We start from the raw sequence: 19,497 nt of genomic DNA on the forward strand, positions 1-19,497 counted from the left end.
TCTCCAGGGAAGAAATACAAATGACCAATAAACACACGGAAGATGCTCAACATCACTGATCATCAGGGAAATGCCAATCAAGACCACAAGATACCACCCTCATGCCAGTTACAATGGCCATCATTCAAAACAAAATGAAACAGAAACTCAGTAGCAGCACATACCCAGTGCTGGTGAGGTTGGCGAAAAATTGGAACCCTTGCGATCTGTTGGTGGGGATGTAAAAAACAGTGAAAAACAGTTTGGGGGTCCCTCAATAAATTACACTTGGAATTATCATATGCCCTAGCAATTCTACTTCTAGGAACACACCCAAAGAACTGAAAGTAGGGTGTTGAAGAGAGATCTGCACACTCACGTTCATGTTGCACTATTTACAATAGCCAAGAGGTAGAGGCAATTCAAGTGTCCGTCAGCAGATGAATAGATACACAAACTGTGGTATGCACATACAGTGGAATATTACTCAGCCTTAAAATGAAAGACCATTCTGACACATGATACAACATGGATGGACCTGGAGGATAATATGCTAAGTGAAATCCATCAGTCACGAAAAGATGAACACTGTATGAGTCCATATATTTGAGGCACCCGGAGTAGTCAAATGCAGAGACAGAAAGTAGAAGGGTGGTTGCCAGGGGTGGAGGAGGGGGAATGAGGAGTTGTTCAATAGTATATATAGAGTTTCGGTTTTACAAGCTGAAGAGTTCTGGAGATTGTAGGATAAGGTGAATGTACTTAACACTAGTGAACCGTACATTTACAAATGGTGGAAGTGGTAGTTTTTATGTTTGTGTATTTTACCACAATTAAATTAAAGGAGTGGCAAATTCCTATACTGAAGTTCTTTCCTCATTTCCTAAAATCTAATACAACTGCATCTCAGAATGTGACCTAGCTACTGACCAGCAGTTGGTAGGCACTGCCACAGTCTAAACATTAGCCACTGAAAACATTCAATGTTTTAAATCAGCCTTTTCCAAAGACGTAAGGAAGTAACCCAGATTTGGCATTAAGTCAGCCACAGAAAACCATGACCAACCACGAATGAATGAATGATAAAGTTTTGGGCTGCATGTGGAAATTAACTCTCATTGTCATTAAGATTTCATAAGAACGTGATGGGTGAGAAAGGACTCAGGACCAGTATTATTGATAAAATTGCGACTTAAAATGCAAGATCAGCCCTAATGCACCATGGGTTGCCTCTGATGCCTGCCCTCCACCTCCTTCTCTAGATAGATAGACAGATGTATGCGGTACGTACACTTGTATTTAGTGTACAGAATACATATGCTTGTATAGAGTGTATAATAAAGCTTTTACTAATTCAAAATTACTCGTGTGTGACTGGATTGAGTTCTGTAATAGTTTGTTTTGGGGTTATTCACAAAGACAGAGTTTGCTAAGCCACTGTGATTTCTTAGCTATACTCAAACACAAAAACTGCATGTTCTTTCATCCACATATAAAATACTCATTTATATACATGCTCTTACATGACAGAAAGATTCATGCTTCTATTTATTAAAGCAATTTCTCGAAGGAGGTTTACTGGAAAACACCTTGAGTGTTCTTTAAAAAAAAAAAAATCTTGTCCCAGTTTGCTTTGTGGCTTCTGATACAGTTATTGGAAACTACTGAACATTAACACAAGTTGAATCAGTCAGCGATTTTTCATAATAACCTTCCTGTTGCTATGGCTATTCAAGTTTTCAGACTGTTTGCTGACTGACCTTTCTGCAGCTTCTGCCCCTCTGACCCCTCATTTGCACAGTGGGAGATAAACTTTTCTGGCTTGTTCCCTATATCCCTTTCTTCTTCTTCTTCTTCTTTTTTCTTTTAATTTTTTTATAAACATACAATGTATTTTTATCTCCAAGGGTACAGGTCTGTGAATCGCCAGGTTTACACATTTCACATCACTCACCATAGTATATACCCTCCCCAATGTCCATAACCCCACCCCCCTCTCCCTCCCCCCCTCCCCCCAGCAACCCTCAGTTTGTTTTGTGAGATTAAGAGTCACTTATGGTTTGTCTCCCTCCCAATCCCATCTTGTTTCATTTATTCTCCTCCTTTCTTTTTTTTTAATTTGGATCAGCAGCAGCTCCTTTGTAGCCTTTCTGGAATCTTCCCATTTGGAATCCACTGGCCATTTCTCCCTCCGGGTTTGGTTCTAGGCTCTCTGCTCCACACCAATGCCTGGGCCCATCTGACCCTAGGCTTCGTGACCACCATGTGCAGCCAACTCTCCCTTCTGCATCAGCATTCCATGTTCCTTTTCTTCTTCTCCAAGGAGCCTCGTATCTATCTGACATTTCTCCTGGGTTGTCCTAAGGACACCTCAAATCAGGACATCCAAAACCTACTCATCATATCCCCTCCCAAAGCTCTTTCCCTCACCCCTGGTCAGTGCTGGTTCCAGCCAATCCAGCCATCTATGTCTAAATCCAGGGTCATCTTTGACCTCTTCCCTCCTCTCTCAATCTCCATGTCCTATTCATCACACCAAGAGCCATCCATTCTACCACATGAATGTCTCCTCAGTCCCCCTTCCCCCTAGTGCTTAATCCCCCATCTCTTACCTGGACCACCTCACCAGCATCCCAACTGGTGCTTTGTTTCTCTTGCTCCTCCCCTAATAGTCTCTAGAGCAGCCCTCAATTGTCAGACTTTCTGCATTACCCCAAATGGTGGCAACTAGCTACGGGTGGCCACTGAGCACTTGAAATGTGGCTACTATGACTGAAGAATTCAACTTCAAATTTCACTTAATTTTAATTAACTTCCATGTAAATAGCCACATGTGGCTAATAGTTACTGTACTACATAGAGCAGGTCTAGATTCTCCACAGATGTGCTCAAAATCCCTCAACAGCTCCCTTATGGTGGTTCACAGATCCCTTCATCATCTCCATTGTCATTTCTCTCAGTTCCTCCCCAACAGCCTTGGATGCAATGAAATTCTCCATTCCTCAAAATCATGCTTTCTCCCCTGGGATATTAACTCCTTTGGCTTGAAACAGCTTCCCTCCATCTGTCTGGCAAACTCCTACTTTGCCTTTGGGGCTCAGCTTAGCAGTCACTACCCTCACCTCAGGCCAGGGGCCATCTCCACCCTGCCTCTTCCTCTTCCAGATATGCCACCTATGGGCCTTATAGCCCATACTGAGCACCTGTCACACTGGGTTTTAGTTCCCAGTTTGTTTATATTTCCCATCAGACTGCACTCTGAGGTCAAGGACCCAGGCTGCTTTGCTGCAGTTATATCCTCAGCACCAGCAGAGTACCTGGTCTGGTGGAGGCTGCTATATACATGGGCCTACTCTGCCAGGAGCTCAGGTCCCAGAAGGAGAGCCCCTTAGCAGCACTTCCTCTACACACCGCCTGGAGACGGTCAATAGGAAGTGTAACTGACATATGGATGTGTCATTCCACAGAGTCTAAAACAAGGAGTCACTGAAAGATATCTTCTTACATATTATCCTGGCTTTTTAGATCTTCTTTCCAACAGGTTTAGGAAGACAGCTATTCTGTCTGCCTCTCAAAATATGAAGTGATTACAAACCCTAGGGGAGCTTTGAGAGTCACAATCCTGACCACTGACTGATGCAGCCCTTAATTCACATGAGAAAAAAGAATGAACAAGAGGTAAGGCCATCCTTCATATCTGTGGGGGGTCACATCTTCTGTTGGGCTTCATGGCCAATCCTACACCTTTCCAAGCCACACCCAAAGTCATGAACTTCCTATTTATCCACAATATCAAAATAATAAAATATTCTATTTTTTTCAATTTTTCCCATTCTTATTTTTTAAAAAATCTGATGCATTTTTTTCAACTATATAAACATAATAATGGTCTAAATGAAAATAAGCACTCATTGGCACAACTCACCCTGGGCAATGCATTCTGAACTATGCTATACCCTTGAAACTGGGAATCTGTAAAGGCAAATGCCAGTTTTTAGGTACTATATTGAAATGCAAAAACAGATGCTGTAAACCATTAATAACTGTCCCACTGGTATTAACAACTAGACAAAGACTAAGATCCGCCATTTCAATTATTCATTTAATTTGAAACCTTCACCTATGATGATTTCTTTTTCAAAAGGAGAGGGTCTTTGCATAATTTGTGTCCTCCCCTCCACTGGTGTCTTAGAAGATAAGGCTTTGCTTATGTAGCTGACTCTGGAATAAACATCTTTTCTTTTACTTAGACTCTTTCTTAGTCATGGTCTTGTCACATAAGAAGGCAGTATAATGCTGCTAACAACTATATTAAATAGTTATTTTGCTCAGTGAAACAGAATGTGGCTTTGAACTTGATCTATCTTACACATGAACACACACACACACACACACACACAGGTGTGCTACCGCCAGCACTGTATTACAAATAATCAAATAATGTCATTTCCTTGTCACCCGAGCAACAGGAAGAGAGGGAAATTTCTCTCCTTGTGCTGAAGCAGCATGGCCAGCCTTTATTCATTGCTCGAGGTGTTCTGATAATATCTGAGGCAAGCGTTTATAGTTCACCAGCCTCAATCCTCCTGATGGTCACCTCACAGCAATCTGCCATCATTCCATCATCGAACACCCTTAATCCTTCCAGCAAATTATAAGGTGGCTCAAGCTCACCCCAACATGTTTGTAACAATACCGATTTCCCCTGGTAAATGTCCAGCTGACGTGGTCTTGCCCTGGGACCTGAAGGACTATGGAAATGCTTGCAGACTGACTGAATTCTAGTGACTCACTACCAGACAACATATGTGCTTCCTGCCCTGCTCTGTGGAGTGGTCCTTACTGCCTATCCTGCCAACTGTAGCCTGTCATTTCCTTGAAGGTCCATGCTATATCTAAAGGGTTTGGGTGTCTTTGAATTTAAAAGCGGATGAAAACTGCCTGAGGGAAGTTTTTGGGTGGTGCAGGACATGATTTTGGGGAAATTCTAACACAGTCTGGGGAAAAGGGGATGTGGAGGGGTGTTTGTTGCCCACTCTGTGGCAGATGCCAACTCAGGACCTGTGTTATTTCATTCATTCTTGAAAGTTCCCTATAAGTTGGACATCATTCCCATTTTATAGTTGAAGAGACTAGGGATGGAAAATTTAAGTGAATTGCCCAAGTTTACTGGGAGAGATGGTGGTGGAGCACCACAGGCCATCCCCTGGGGTAACATTTCTGCGGTGGGCTCCTATTTTGGTCTCAGAACGTTTCCTGAGGAGAAGCTGACTGGGAAGACATAAACCAGAATCTAATGTGAAAGAAAGCGGGCTGCCCAAATGGTGGACTGAGCCAAACTTGTGGCTTGCATTCTTCAGTGTGGGGTGAGAAAGGCTGAAAATAGGTTTGTGTCGATCTCAAAACCACCTATAGTGTAATCACGATGGAAATTACCACTACCACAGCCCGGATGCAAAAGCACCCACTAATTAAATGAGCAATGAGAATCTCAAAATAATTTGCTAATAGTCTCGACTGCTTGCAGCAATATCTCTTTTGTTGGTGATCATGTCACTGAAACTTAACGCCCTCTTCACGTACAGAATGAAGTCTCCCCAGTGTGCACGTGGAGCATTTACTGTACCGCCAGATGTTCTGCTCCTCCCCCCTCCCCCCACCCCCACCCGCGGAAGGGAGACCTTCGCTCTGAGAGAAGAGCCACTTCAGTTGTCGAGCATTCCCTCTGGAACCGCAGAAAGCAATTCTTCAGCAACATGACCCTCACAGTGTTTCCTTTTGTCACACAGAGAACAGCATCTAAGGGACACACCAGTGCCTGCCCAGGCAAGGGATAGGTTCTTACCTGGGCTTGATGATCAGATGCAGAGACAAAAGCCTCCACCCCCAAGCTGGCTTCGCTTACACTAAGACCGACCTAACATTTTGTTTTGGGAACTGCTAAACATGCATGACATTTTAATACAATGCCAGGTTCACTGCCTTCAAGATGTAACCTCATGCCTCACAAAAACAACACATTCCAGAAGATGCCAGGGAAGATCCAAACGAGTCTGGAAAGCTGGAGAGCAATGCAGCTGTTTTTAATGTTCCTAGATGCTAGTTTTCTGATCTGCAAAGATGCAGACCGGCCTTAAACTGAACAGCTGCTATTAGCCTGAAGCTCTCCCTCATGGTGATAGTGGTGTCAGGAGCACGAGACAGTGAGTCAGGAAGGTTCAGCAGCCACCAGCTACGTATGGACCCTGTAAAGTCACTCTCTGGGCATCTGTCTCGTCTCTTCTTCTATTAAATAAAGAGTCTCTGAATCCCTTCTGGAAGCCTTCCAGGACCCCTGCCCAGCACAGCTGGCTCCTATGCCTTTTCAATCAGGCTTTCTATCAACTCAGAATAAACATCAGTGGCCCCACAATTCATGGCATGCTCACCTCCTCAGAAGTCCCAAGCACACTGCCTGTACAGTGCTGTCTGGGGCCCCTGGGCCGACTGCAAGCTCCTGGAGGCCAGGCTTCGGGTTTGTTCTCCCTCGTGCACTGACTGCCTTGTACTTTCAGACATTAAAGCATCTGCTTCATGAAATGAAATCTTCTTGCAATAGGCAAGTGGGATTCTGAAGGACATTCCATTCACACTTGCACCATTGGTCCTAGAACACGGTGGGTTGGGGGGGGGGTGCTCACTGGCTCACGAAAGAAGGAGACCCGTGTACTCTCAAAGGTTCTACTACTCTGGTGGCCAGTTGGGGCACCCGATTCCCTTCTGTTGTGCACTGTTCTCCAGCCACCTGTCTAGAATCTAAGCTATTTGAGGGTTGGTTGGTGTCATGCATTTATTTTGCATCCTTTGTAGCGTTGTCAATAGGGCTATGCACGAGGCACATTTTTGCTAGTGTGTATACTGAAATAAAGATGATTATAATAGTATGATCTTGAAACTAATTAATACAAAAAGGGCAATTTTTGCTTCTAAAAAGTACTATTAATATCATCATTTAACATTTACTAGTTCTACACAATGATCGTAACACAGTTCTTGATCTCTATGAACAGAAGTTACCAATAACTTCATTAGAAATGTGCTTCTTGGGGTGCCTGGGTGGCTCAGTCAGTTGAACATCTGCCTTTAGCTGAGGTCATGATCCCAGGGTCCTGGGATGGAGCTCCGTGTTGGGCTCCCTGCTCAGTGGGGAGCCTGCTTTTCCCTCTCTCTCTGTCCCTCCTCCTGCTCATGCTCACTGTCATTCTTGCTCACTCCTGTTCTATCTCAAATAAATAAATAAAATCTTAAAAAAAGGAAATGTGCTTCTTACATGTGGAAAATTAGTTGCCTGTCTTAGCAACAGCTAGAAAACGACCATTAATTATCAATTTTCTTTAGAAGAATAAGAAATCTATATGCCTTGCATATAACACCGAAACATTTACAATGTTAAAACACATCTATTCATAGCAGCCTGACCACAGCTGCTTTCTTTGAAACATTCTTTGGGGAAAGATTGATGTTCAGGGGGATTATGATTCATTAAAGCTGCTGACCGATTCAAATACTTAACTGGCCAACCTATTTTCTCAGAGAATGTTCCATTCACACACCTTGGCACTGTTCTGCCAACAACATGTGTGCACCATGTGGGAGAAATCCACACAAACTGAGATCTTTGGACATGTGTCCTGGGGGGTGGCATTCTATGCATGCTATTGAAGCAGAGCTTTGATTTGACTCACAGGGTTCATATTCGTGTGAACCTTAGGCACAAATGCTCTTTTTCCACAAGGTGACCAAAACCAGGCTCGAGTACAGAGCCAGTCATTGTTAGCTCTTTGTTCCCTGGAAGAAAATTCCACAAATGTTGATTCACTAATTTACTCTAATGAAAAAGCTGTAGGCAGTCTCAAGTCTGAGTAAGCGTGAATGTTAGAAAGGTCCCTCTAGACTTACAATGCATTTTTCAATGTTCTGTCTGGAATAGGAATATAAATAGAGCATTCAAGATGCTCTGTTAGGCTACTTCTAAGTGCAAACATTTTTGATAATTTAAAAAGGGCTTCAGAATTAAAATGACTACAGTGATTCCCCAAAGAATGTTCTCCTTCCAGCCATGGTGGAGTAAGGTGGATTGGATTTGCCCTTCCACAAGGAAAAACAAAAAATGCTCTCAAAAATCAAAATATTTAAAAAAAATGGTTTTCAAGTTATTCCATATCAGTCAATGAAGGATAGTGATCTCTAGAAGAAAATAGGAAAAAAGCTTTGTGACATTGGCTTGGGCAAGGATTTCTTGGTTACAACACTAAAAACAGGATTCATAAAAGAAACAATCAATTGGGCTTTATAAAAAATTGGAAACTACTGCTCTTCAAAAGACATTGTTAAGAAAATGAAGATAAGCCACAGACTGGGAGGAAATATTTGCAAGTCATAAATCTGATAGAGGATCTATATCTAGAATATCTAAAGAACTTTTAAAATTCAACAACCAGATGATCCAAATTTCAGAATGAGTGAAAGAGTTGAATAGGTACTTTATAGATGATGACATAAGGATGGCAAATAAGCACACAAAAAGATCCTTGATCATTAGGGAGATGCAAATAAAAACCACAGTGAGATACTAGCACATGGCTATTAGAATGGTTAAAACTAGAAAGACTATCCATACCAACTGCTAGCAAGGATGTGAATCACTTGAGTGCACACACACTTCTTAACGGAAGGTACAACTGGACAACCACTTTGGAAAAGAGTTTGGCAGTCTTATAAAGAAGGAAAATACCCCTACCACATGACCCAGGCTTTCCACTGCTAGCTAGCTATTCACCCAAGGAAAAGAAAGCAATGTCCATACGAAGACTTGTATACAAATTTTAGGGAAGCTTTATCTGTATTAGTCCCTAACCTGGAAATCACCCAAATGTCCATCAACAGGTCGCTGGACCATCAAACTGTGGGATATCCAAATGGTGAGATGCTACTCAGCAAAGGGCAGAGATGAACTAGTGATACATGCATTGATGAATGTAATACAATGTGATACATGCTAGTGATCCACGCATTGATGAGTTTGTGATGAATCTCAAGATAATTATGCTAAGTGAAGAAAGCTAGACCAAAAAACCTACATACCACATGATTCCATGTATATGAGATGCTGGAATATATTAACAAATCTACATAAAAAACTAATGAAGTACTGTATGGTAACTAATATAATAAAAAAAAAAAAACCATTTCTGAAAACAACAACAACAACAACAACGAAAAAACAAATCTGTATTGCCAGAAAGCAGCTGGGGAGCAGGAGGTAGCAGGAAAGGTTAAAAAAAAGGGGGCAAGGAAATTTTGGGGGCCATAAATATGTCTATTATCTTGATGGTGATGATAGTTTCTCCAGTGTGTGAAAAACTTCCCAAATGTATGCTGTAATAATGTTCAGTTTATTGTGTTATCAATTATGCCTTGACAAAAAAAAAAAATACTAGGAAGACACTGATTTACCTTGGGGAATTTTGCAGAATATCATCATTTATGATCTAGCCCTTTGGGTCAAGGATTCATTGAGTTCCAATCTTGTGCCAAGCATGGCTCTAAAAAACCAGTGGGGTGAGGACAGTCTGACACACGGACCACAGGTGTGGACTCTGAGTGTTTCTTTAGTGCAACTCTGTTTATGGCACAAAGATTCTGAGAGGTTGTGGAAAAAACCAGTTTTTTTTTTTTTTTTAAGATTTTTTATTTATTTGACAGATGGAAATCACAAGTAGGCAGAGAAGCAGGCAGAGAGAGAGGAGGAAGCAGGCTCCCCGCTGAGCAGAGAGCCCTATGTGGGGCTCGATCCCAGGAGCCTGGGATCATGACCTGAAACGAAGGCAGAGGCTTAACCCACTGAGTCACCCAGGTGCCCGAAAAACCAGTTTTAATTTCCGTTGTCAGTTTCATTACATGTAAACTGCCTTAAAGTGTATCATCTATTATCGTATGTTGCAGTGATGACAATCACATACTAATTCTGATTTTGCACTTGAGCCTGTCCATACATTTGAACAAATAAGAGAATTCATCAAGAAAGAACCCAAGAACCCGTTCTGAGTCCACCATAAAGGGCTTTCCATAAAGCTCACAGGAGAAAGCAAATCTGTTGCCTATTGTCATATAGGTGACCTGTGCTCCAGGCTCTAGTTTCGTTTGTTCTCTGTGTGTTGTGAAAGGCAGAGTTGTGATCACTCTAAAGATGCATTTGCCATCATCTCTTAATCCTATGATTTTCCATTAAACCATGCTCTTTAGGCCACTGATAATTAGCCAAATTATCACTGAATTCACTTTGTGGGAATTTGACTTAATACCATATGGAAAGTTGGGAGAAAGCAAAATCAATGTGATATGTACCGACAGTTCAGTGTAAAACACTGACAAGTCACATTCCTTATCTATCAAACCACACATTCCATTGGCATAAACAAAATCTTAAAGGATGACTCATGATTTCAATACAAATACTAGTATAATACTAGCTAGCCGTGGAGCCTTGCAACACTTTTCTGAACAGAGAAATATCTGAAAGAGGATTTCTTATACAAATCATATGGGCTGAACTTAGGCAATAAATTTTTCAAAAGAAAGTATGAAAGCCTCACAAACATAAAAAATGAAATCAGCATGACTGCGTACAACTTTTTCTTTGAGCTAGAGCTACAGAAAACTGCTCGCAAAGTGAAACAAGAAGCATACTTCAAATGACATAACAAAGCAAGTTATCCAAATCGATATTTTGTAGAAACTGCTAACACCTCGGCTATATCTATAATTGATTCATTTAGAAACAAGCTCAGAATTAACTTTCTCTATTTACATAAGACAAGAAAGGTGACTCCTGTGAAGAATGAATATAGGATTCAAAATTTGGCAAAGACTGAGATGATCCAAGTTGGCCCTGGACCACTAATAATGTTTTGGGAAGATTGGGTTATTAGATTAACAGTTGTAGAAGATGGACACTATTTATGCAATGTTAAAGCAAACATTTTTATTAACCAAACATTTCCTAAATTGTAAGCAAAAATGTGAAACTTGATCTGATACCTGCAGCAAATCTGAGGGCCTTCCCTGGCCCAGGACACAGAGGTCTTGCCATGATGGTCCATGCCACTCTCATCCTACTAAGAATGGAAGACAGCCACACCCTTTACCTGGGTTTGTTTCAAATGTGATCTGAATCAGTTCTCAGCACTTGCTGCCTCCCACTGAATAATTTAATTTATCCCTATTCTTCCCAAAGCCCTGAGAACGCTTCCTCACCTCTCCAGTTTTGTGGAGTCAACAGGGTGTGATGGTTGATCCCTCATTTTCACAGGTACCAAGAGGCTCTACTTACGTCATGCATGGAGTCCAGAAGCTTGGTCAGTTGGTAGAACCTTTGCCAGCTCTGCCCAGAATTGTTGGGACACTTAGTTACCATCTTCCTCAGTTCTTTGATGTAATTTGTCCTCATTTCTTCAAATGCGGCCTGGCTTTTGAGGCCATCCTTTGGAACTGTGTTTAAGAAACACAGACATGTAAATCCCCAGGATGGAAAACAGCATTCACATTGTAGCAATTAAATAACCTAGAATATTTTGAGGTTTTTAGGCTCACATTTTCAGATTGATACTGAATCGCAACTAATTGCATTTATGAACAAATATGGCAGTTATCTACTGATAAATTCTTGTTCACCTCTATATACAAAGAATAATAACTGCTATTTATTTGGTGTATGTTAATATACATCTTGCATATATTAACGTGAGCTTGACCTCAGTTTTATGGCATAATCATTACTCTCATTTTATAGATGACAAAACTGAAGACTGGAGGTTTAATTCTGCCCAAGGACACAACAAATTAAGGGCAGAGAAGGGGTAGAAACCTAGGTCTATTTCCAAAGCCTGCCTCTTAACCACAATGCTATGTTGCCTTGTGGCCTGTCATCTAAGTGTTTTATGGATCCCAACTTGCCAATACTTCAGAGGTAGGAAAATATACTTTGATTTTCCAGGACAACTGGAAGAGTCACACACAATCTAAGCTGGGGCTAGAATTAGAAAGCAACATCTCTAAATTCAAATTCAAATATCAAAGACACTTGGGGAGACTGACCGTCTTTAGGGTGGGGGAGGACAGGCATGCTGGGAAGCACTTTGCATCTTCTTTGCACCAGGATCACATGACCAGTGGGGCCCTGTCATGTGGTCTCCCAGGCAACCAGGCTGTGGGTCTATGCACTGGTTTGTGTGTGCAAAAGAGTAACACCACAGTGGCTCTGCATGTAAGGCAAAATCTATAACTTTCAGAGGATAAACCATGTTCTCCTTTTTCTTTGAACAAGTAAAACATTAAGGATCATGTTTTCTTTCATGTAGCGGCTGGCTTTTAATTTAAAATTTAAAAATCTCATTTAGAAACAATATTTTGGGATTCAGGGCTTGGAAGCATATCAAATGTCTCTGCGTCCTGCTGAAAGGAGATGCTTTGTCCCAGGATACATGTGAAAGCCCTTATGGAGGAAAGGTGCTCCTGTGCTGAGAATGTTCTAGAAGGAGGTGCAAGGCAGAGGGTAAACTATTCCCTCTGAAAATCTACCTACATGTTTGCTTTTTTTCCACCATAGCGAATAAATAGTTATGTGTATGCTTTAACTTTGAAAAACAAAACCACTTAAGAACTTTATTTTTAGGAGTTGGAGACCTAAAGAAAATTCATCTTGTGAAATTAATGTTCTGAGTTTGAAACTGCTTTTACTTTCACTTCTTAATTATACAGCATATTTGCTAATTTGTCATAACTGGGATAAATAATAATTTACTCAGGTCATCAGCCCTTTAGAATAGCTAAGTACATTTTTGACTATTATGAGAGCCCTGGAAGCTGGGAATACTGCTGTTTCCAAATTAAACCCTGTTGTCCTGTACAAAAATTATCTTACAAGTTATATTCACATCTTATGTTAATAGTCTCCTTGAATTTAATTGTTGAGGCTTTTGATTTGTGGTTTACCTAAATCTACTTTTGTGGGGGGAAAAGAAACCCCTAATAGCAATTGCATGCATTTCCTGAGGCTGCCACAATATTAGCTGTGGTTTCAAATATTTGACATTCACATTAAAAGTTAAATGCCACCCATTATATAACAAATAGTTTGTTTTCTTTAAAAATAAAGCCTTGTTTTAAAAGTATAAAACATATGAAGGATGGTAATAATCAGGATGTTAACAGTAGAACTATAGATCTACTTTCTACCAAAATTTTAATTTTAACTTAAAACTTTCTGAAAGAAATGGCAAGTTTGCAAATACTTTGCAAATATTGCCCATACACAGGTTAACAATTATTTTTTTAAGCTATAAAATATGGAGTAAACCTTGTGCTTTTCAACATAAATGTTTATGGAGCTCATCCCATACATTAACAAATTACCTGAAATTAGAATGGAGTGAATAAATTTCACTACTATATTTCACTACTGTTTGGTGTATCTGTTAAGATTAAGCAAAGACCTACTTATGGATAGTTCTGTATCAGAAATTCTCAAGATTACAAACGATTTGTGTCAAATATTACTTATATATTGTTGCTATAACTCAAGTATATTGTACCAATTTCCCAGCCAGATTTTTTAGAAGTTGAAACAAACCCACAAATAAAGAGAACTTAAGCAAAACCTCAAATTTTGGAGGTTTGCCCAGATTTTCTGAATTTACTTATTAAATGCAGCAGGGCTGCTGGAAACCATCCAAACAACTGGGGTAGAAGTTTGTCTGTTTTCCTCCATAAGCATTAAGAACACAAGATTCTCTCAATGTCATTGCTAAAAACTTTCTTGATACACTGGACATCAGGTGTGCAACTTAACAACCTAAAGAAGAAAAATTCTAACACATTCTATCACAGGTTAGCAAAATAAACTTACTAAAGCCTGCAGCTCTATGACTCATACAATTCTTTACTTATGTTTTCCTGCCTTCTTATTTTGCTTTTCCTGCATCTACAAAAATCAGAATTCAAAGTACTGAGCTATTTGGAAGCTAATAAATTAATTTGGGTAGCTTCAAAATGCTATCAGGATTGATTATAGGCTGACTGATTAAATGGTCTTAAAGGATAAGACACCAATGAAGACGGAGTAGTATCACATGCATTTTTTTCATTTAAATTCTATCACCCATCTGATCTATCTACATCTAGATCTATACTTGAAACATTTTTCAAGCCAGTAATGGTTAATGACATGGCTTGGAAACGGGAACAGAATCACTGTCGCTGAATTTAAAGATTCTATTTCCAAAGTTATATTCCAAAAAGGCTAAATGGGGGGGGTCGTCAGAAACCTGGAAGGTGAGCAGGGCAGGGAAAAAGAGCCCAGTTCTCCAGACCCTGGACCCTGAAACCTGCCGATGAGGGGCTGCTCACAGGACCCTACAGGAGATTGGCTGAGTGTAAGTAGTGAGGAATGGTAGGGCCTGCGGCAAACGGGAGAGAACATGCCCTGCCTTGGGCAATCGAACTCAATGAAAATAAAACAAGACAAAAGGCCAAGAGCAACCTTAAATACCTGTGCCCGCCAAACAAAACACAGCTGTGAGGTGCTGGTCCCACCTCTCGGCTGGGGCTGCGGGTCAGCCCCCCTCGGCTGGAGTCTAGGTCCCGCCTGCTAAGAGCTCCACGCCCCCTGCTGCGGTCACGTGCCACCAGCCTGCCTTTCCGGCCCTGGCTCCCCGCTCTGGAGAGAGCAGGGACGACACTGGATGTGAAGTCCAAAGCCAGGGCTCTGAGTTCTAATGCACAGAGGATACTGGACAAAAACACACGTGTGCCTCCTTTTTGTTAGCTTCAGAAAGGGGTTATCAACTCACAGGGTTCCTTTAAGCATTAAATTAGATGTATGGCAAACCCTTCAAAAGCAGGGAGCCGCTACACACAGGGAAGCAGATGCTTAACCGGAGTCGCTATGGCATCTTCTCTTCCTGCTCTTGTCACTACTTGATTCAGGCTAACTCCTCCTCAGACCCAGTCCCTCTCTGGGGGGAAAAAACGTCTCTTTTGACCCCTCCTATTCTCATTACCTTTAAGAGTGATGCCACTTTTTCCTAAATGAGTCTACTGAAAACTGCTCCTTCCATCACGCCCCTGATTCATGAGACAACGGGAGGGCTGCGCATGCGCTGGATTCTCTTCTCTGCTTCCAGGTGGTCAGTCAACAATCTCTCCTCCTTTGAAGTCCATACCTCTCACCCTAGCATCCCTGGCACCCAGAACATGGCCCAGTTTCTTCAGTGGCCACAGCACTTGGCTTGGAGATTTCTTCTCCATGCTGCCTCCTGCCATCATTCTTGTCTTCCTCTCATCTCATGTGAACTTTCTCAGATTCTTTCCCCTCGATTTGAAAATGTCCGTGCCCTGTGCCGTTGCCCCAGGAAGAAGTGCTCAACACCCTTGCCAAAGCTAATCCTGTTCTATCTTGTCTCTCTGGCACTTTATGTCATCAACTTCTCTACTTTCATACCTGGTTCCAGAAGCCTAAAAAAGCTTCTCATCAATCTACCAAGTCCCTGGCCATCAGGCACCTGCCTGAGTCCTAATGGTCAACTCTAGTAGGCCTTGCTCTGTGCTCTCAACTTTCTCTGTGGATGCTCTGCTGTTAGTCATGCTCCTTTTGGAAACCAGTTCTTGGCTTCTAGTTTCTCTGCCTCACTGACAGTCCCCTCTGCCTCTTCAGCCCTGCCATCTTCCTTTCATGTGGCTCGACTGGACCATTTCTCTTCTTCCTGTGCCTTGCCAACTCCACTCACCATTTTAGCTTAGATGATAATTTTCTATGAGGACAATTTTATGTTTATGTCTCAATACCCAAACCTGTCTTCTGAGTGCTAGACCCAGATTCTCCCCATCTTTTGACCCATTAGGATACATCTGAAAATTAACCCATTTGAAATAGAAGTCATTTTATAAAACCCCCACCAAATCTTTTCCAAGTCCCAACATGAACATATTCCTCTTTATGGTATCAACTGCCATCCTAGCCATTTCTCTGTGAGCAAAACCTGTGTCACTTCTGACCTGAACCATTTTGTTTCCCCTTCTAGTCCACTGTCAGTTCGGCTGTGTTCCTTGAATGCCTTTGCTCCTATCCATCATGCCACTTACCACTATCATTCCTGCTATTATTTCAATAGCCTCACAGCAGTCTCTGTGCTTCCAATCTGGCTAAGTTCTCTGTCTTTGCCTCTCTACCTCCCCCTCTTTTTCCCCTTTAATTCAGTCTACTACCAGATACATTTTCATAAGGGCACAGAATTTAGCCTGGGTCACGTATCCCCACTGCACAAAGCCTGCGGTGCTGCACTCCTCTGCCCACACAATGAAGGTCAGGTGTCTTCAACAGACACTGAATATCCTGGTCCAACCTCCATCCCAACCTTATTCCTCACTCCTCTCCAACACAACATCACCTTATACACCTTGAAAAATTAAATGAATAAAGAAGAAAAAAATTTGAAAATTAATGGGTAAACCACCTCACCCAGAACAAAATTCTAACACCTGGATATGTTTTCCCACATCTCCATACTCGCTCACATCATCCCCTGACAGGAATGCCATCTCAGACCTCATATCCAAATCATAACCCTTGCAAAGCTTGCCAAGACTCAGCTTTACCATGAATCCCTCTCTGACCTTCAAAACTAAATATGCTCCCTCCTTTTTTGAGCCACTGTGACCCTCTTTATCTTCTATCTTGATTGGATGATCCCTTTCTACAACATACTAAACGTATCTTTGAATTTATCCTATAGTAAAACTCGCTGAGGGCAGAAACTGTACCCTGTAGAATCCTACTATACGGAAAATATACAGTCAATATTTAGTGGTGGGATGGATGAGGAAATGAAGGAATATGCTCTTACTTCACCCAAAGCCTCCTACTCTCCAAGTAACATAGTTCACCAAAGAGCAAAGACCTACTCTCACCTCCTCAATTTTTTTTTTTAAATACCAACTACCTGACACTGAAAATAGGCTCATCTCCTTAGAGATCAGATCATCTGGCGATGTAGAAAAAGTGCACAAGTGGACATCAACTTACTTGTGCTTAGCAGCAGCAAAACTTTCATTATGGTGTACTCTTCAAAGGTGAGCTGCAGTCGAACGAACTGTAGGCTGATCTGGTGCATCCCCTGGCATAGTTCGTACATGGCAGACTGATGCATCTTTTCTCTGCAAAGGAAATGAAAAAAAAATTCTGAGAATACACGGTTCAGTATCAAGCCCAGACTGGTGGCCCAAGGCAGCTTAGTAAGAGATCTGAGTCAGAGTTTCTCCTCTATCTTCAACATGGAGCAGATACGTATCCAAAGACAAGTTAGATGCTTTTCCCACTGACGGCTAAATTGCTTCTAGATCAACACTGCCACCCCATTTCCTAGTGCCCTGTAACAATGTGCCAGAAGCATGAACACCAAACTTTTTCAAAGCGTGCCATTATTTCATGTCAAGAGTAATGACTGGTTGTGTTGTGTTATATAGTGAGATCATCCATAGAGCAGAGGGGCCACTGTGATGTGGGGTGAAGCCCACAGGCTTCTGTTCCTTTTCAGCTAGAGAGAGCAGGCACTTTACTGTTTTTGACAAACACTAGATGCTGTGAACACGGGACAGTGATGACCAGTCTTATTTCCATGTGGACCTCCCTTACACAAGTCATAAAACATGACTGTTAACTGTTTGAAGCAGTACACTTGAAAAGGAAATTGAACAAAATTTTGAAATGTGAGAATCTTGAACAGAATCTTTCTGATAAAGGGAAAAAGCAATGTGGGAAACAAAGGCAAAAGAAAAAATTAAATTTCCGTACTACTTATAGCCCATTGACAAGTTATTGAAAGAGGGAGAGTGACTTTCCTCTTGGAACTCAGCTGCCTTGATGTTAATACTTTGCTAAGGGCAAAAGGTAATCTTAGCTTAACGTTATCCTGCCCCCCACCAGGGATCCAGTAAGTCTACTTTAATATATAAAAATTCCTTTGGAAACTTCCTTTATCACTACCCACTCCAAAATATAGGTTGGTAATCCTCCTCCCAGCATACGGCCCACTGATATACATCTAGAGTCTCATGACTAAGGTTATATTAGACAGTAATAAATGACCTTTTCCTAATAGTTAGCCAGCTCAAGGTCCTGGAAACCTTGCTTCCAAAATTCCTTAGAGATTTACACTATCCCTAAATCCCTCCCAACCTGGAAGTATATAATCGGCCACTCCTCATGACTCCAGAGCAGCCTTTTCTGCCTACAGATCTTGTTTCCATGTTTTTTTTTTTTTTTTTAAAGATTTTATTTATTTGACAGAGAGAGACACAGTGAGAGAGGGAACACTAGCAGGGGGAGTGGAAGAGTGAGAAGCAGGCTTCCTGCTGAGCAGAGAGCCCGATGTGGGGCTCGATCCCAGGACCCTGGGATCATGACCTGAGCCGAAGGCAGATGCTTAATGACTGAGCCACCCAGGTGCCCCCTGTTTCCATGCTTTAATAAAACCACCTTTTTGCACCAAAGATGTCTCAAGAATTCTTTCTTGGCTATTGGCTCTGAACTCCAACATTCCTAGTGTCAGGAGTTTGGGGTACTATATGCATGTTTCTACTTGGACAACCAACCAATCAATCCTCTCCCTCCACCAAGTCTAAATGTCTTCTTTCTTTCCTTCCTTCCTTTCCCTCTTTTTAAAAGATTTTACTTATTTATCTGAGAGAGTGAGTGAGAGAGAGAGCAAGCACAAACCAGGGAGGAGCAGAGGGAGAAGCAGACTCCCTGCTGAGCAGGAAGCCGGATGACTCCAGGATCATGACCTGAGCTGAAGGCAGACGCTTAACTGACTGAGCCACCCAGCCATGCCACTTGCTTTTTTTTTTTTTTTTTTGATGTGGGAGGAGGGCACACAGAGGAGCATGCATACTAGTAAGGAGAAGGGCAGAGGGAAAGAATCCTCACTGGGTGAGGAGACTCCCCACTGGGTGCAGAGCCTGACGCAGAGCTTAATCCCATGACCCATGAGATCATGACCTGAGCCAAGACCAAGACTCAGACACTCAATTGACTGAGCCACCCAGGTGCCCCAAAATGTTTCCATAAAAATCTACATTATATAACAACAGAAGTCATCATTGTCTCTTTTCATGAGAAGTAAACAAAGCATCAGTTATTTTTTAAGATTTTCCTTCTCAAAGTAGGAAATCTTTTGGGAAGTCCTCACAACTATTGCTTTATGATGACTAGAATCTAATAAATGAAAAAGAGACTATCAGTGAAAAATGGGAATGGACTTGATAAAGGCCAAAGAAACAGAAAGAGGTCCTGATGGCTCATCTATTTCTATGGGTGATGGACAGCAGGCGGAAGTCTGTAGGACAGCAACACTGCAGGATGTCTCCCAGGATGCATTCTTGGGTTCCCCTCATTGGCAGAAATCCCTTTCACCTCAACTCCGA

The 19,497-nt window shown here is 41.7% G+C and overlaps 1 protein-coding gene across 2 annotated transcripts in view; it reads right to left on the reverse strand.

Annotated features, from left to right (window-relative positions):
- Positions 1–19,497, reverse strand: part of NR3C2 (nuclear receptor subfamily 3 group C member 2) — a 337,191-nt gene that overhangs the window by 25,454 nt on the left and 292,240 nt on the right. For both annotated transcript variants that reach the window (XM_080797692.1, XM_080797693.1), the window contains exons 7-8: positions 17,099–17,229; positions 11,351–11,508 (exon numbers count right to left, since the gene is read on the reverse strand). In XM_080797692.1, the coding sequence (XP_080653818.1) occupies positions 11,351–11,508; positions 17,099–17,229 (289 nt within the window). The remainder of the gene's footprint in view (positions 1–11,350; positions 11,509–17,098; positions 17,230–19,497) is intronic.

Source organism: Martes martes (genome assembly GCF_963455335.1).
Source record: "Martes martes genome assembly, chromosome: 2".
Classification (NCBI taxonomy): Eukaryota; Metazoa; Chordata; class Mammalia; order Carnivora; family Mustelidae; genus Martes; species Martes martes.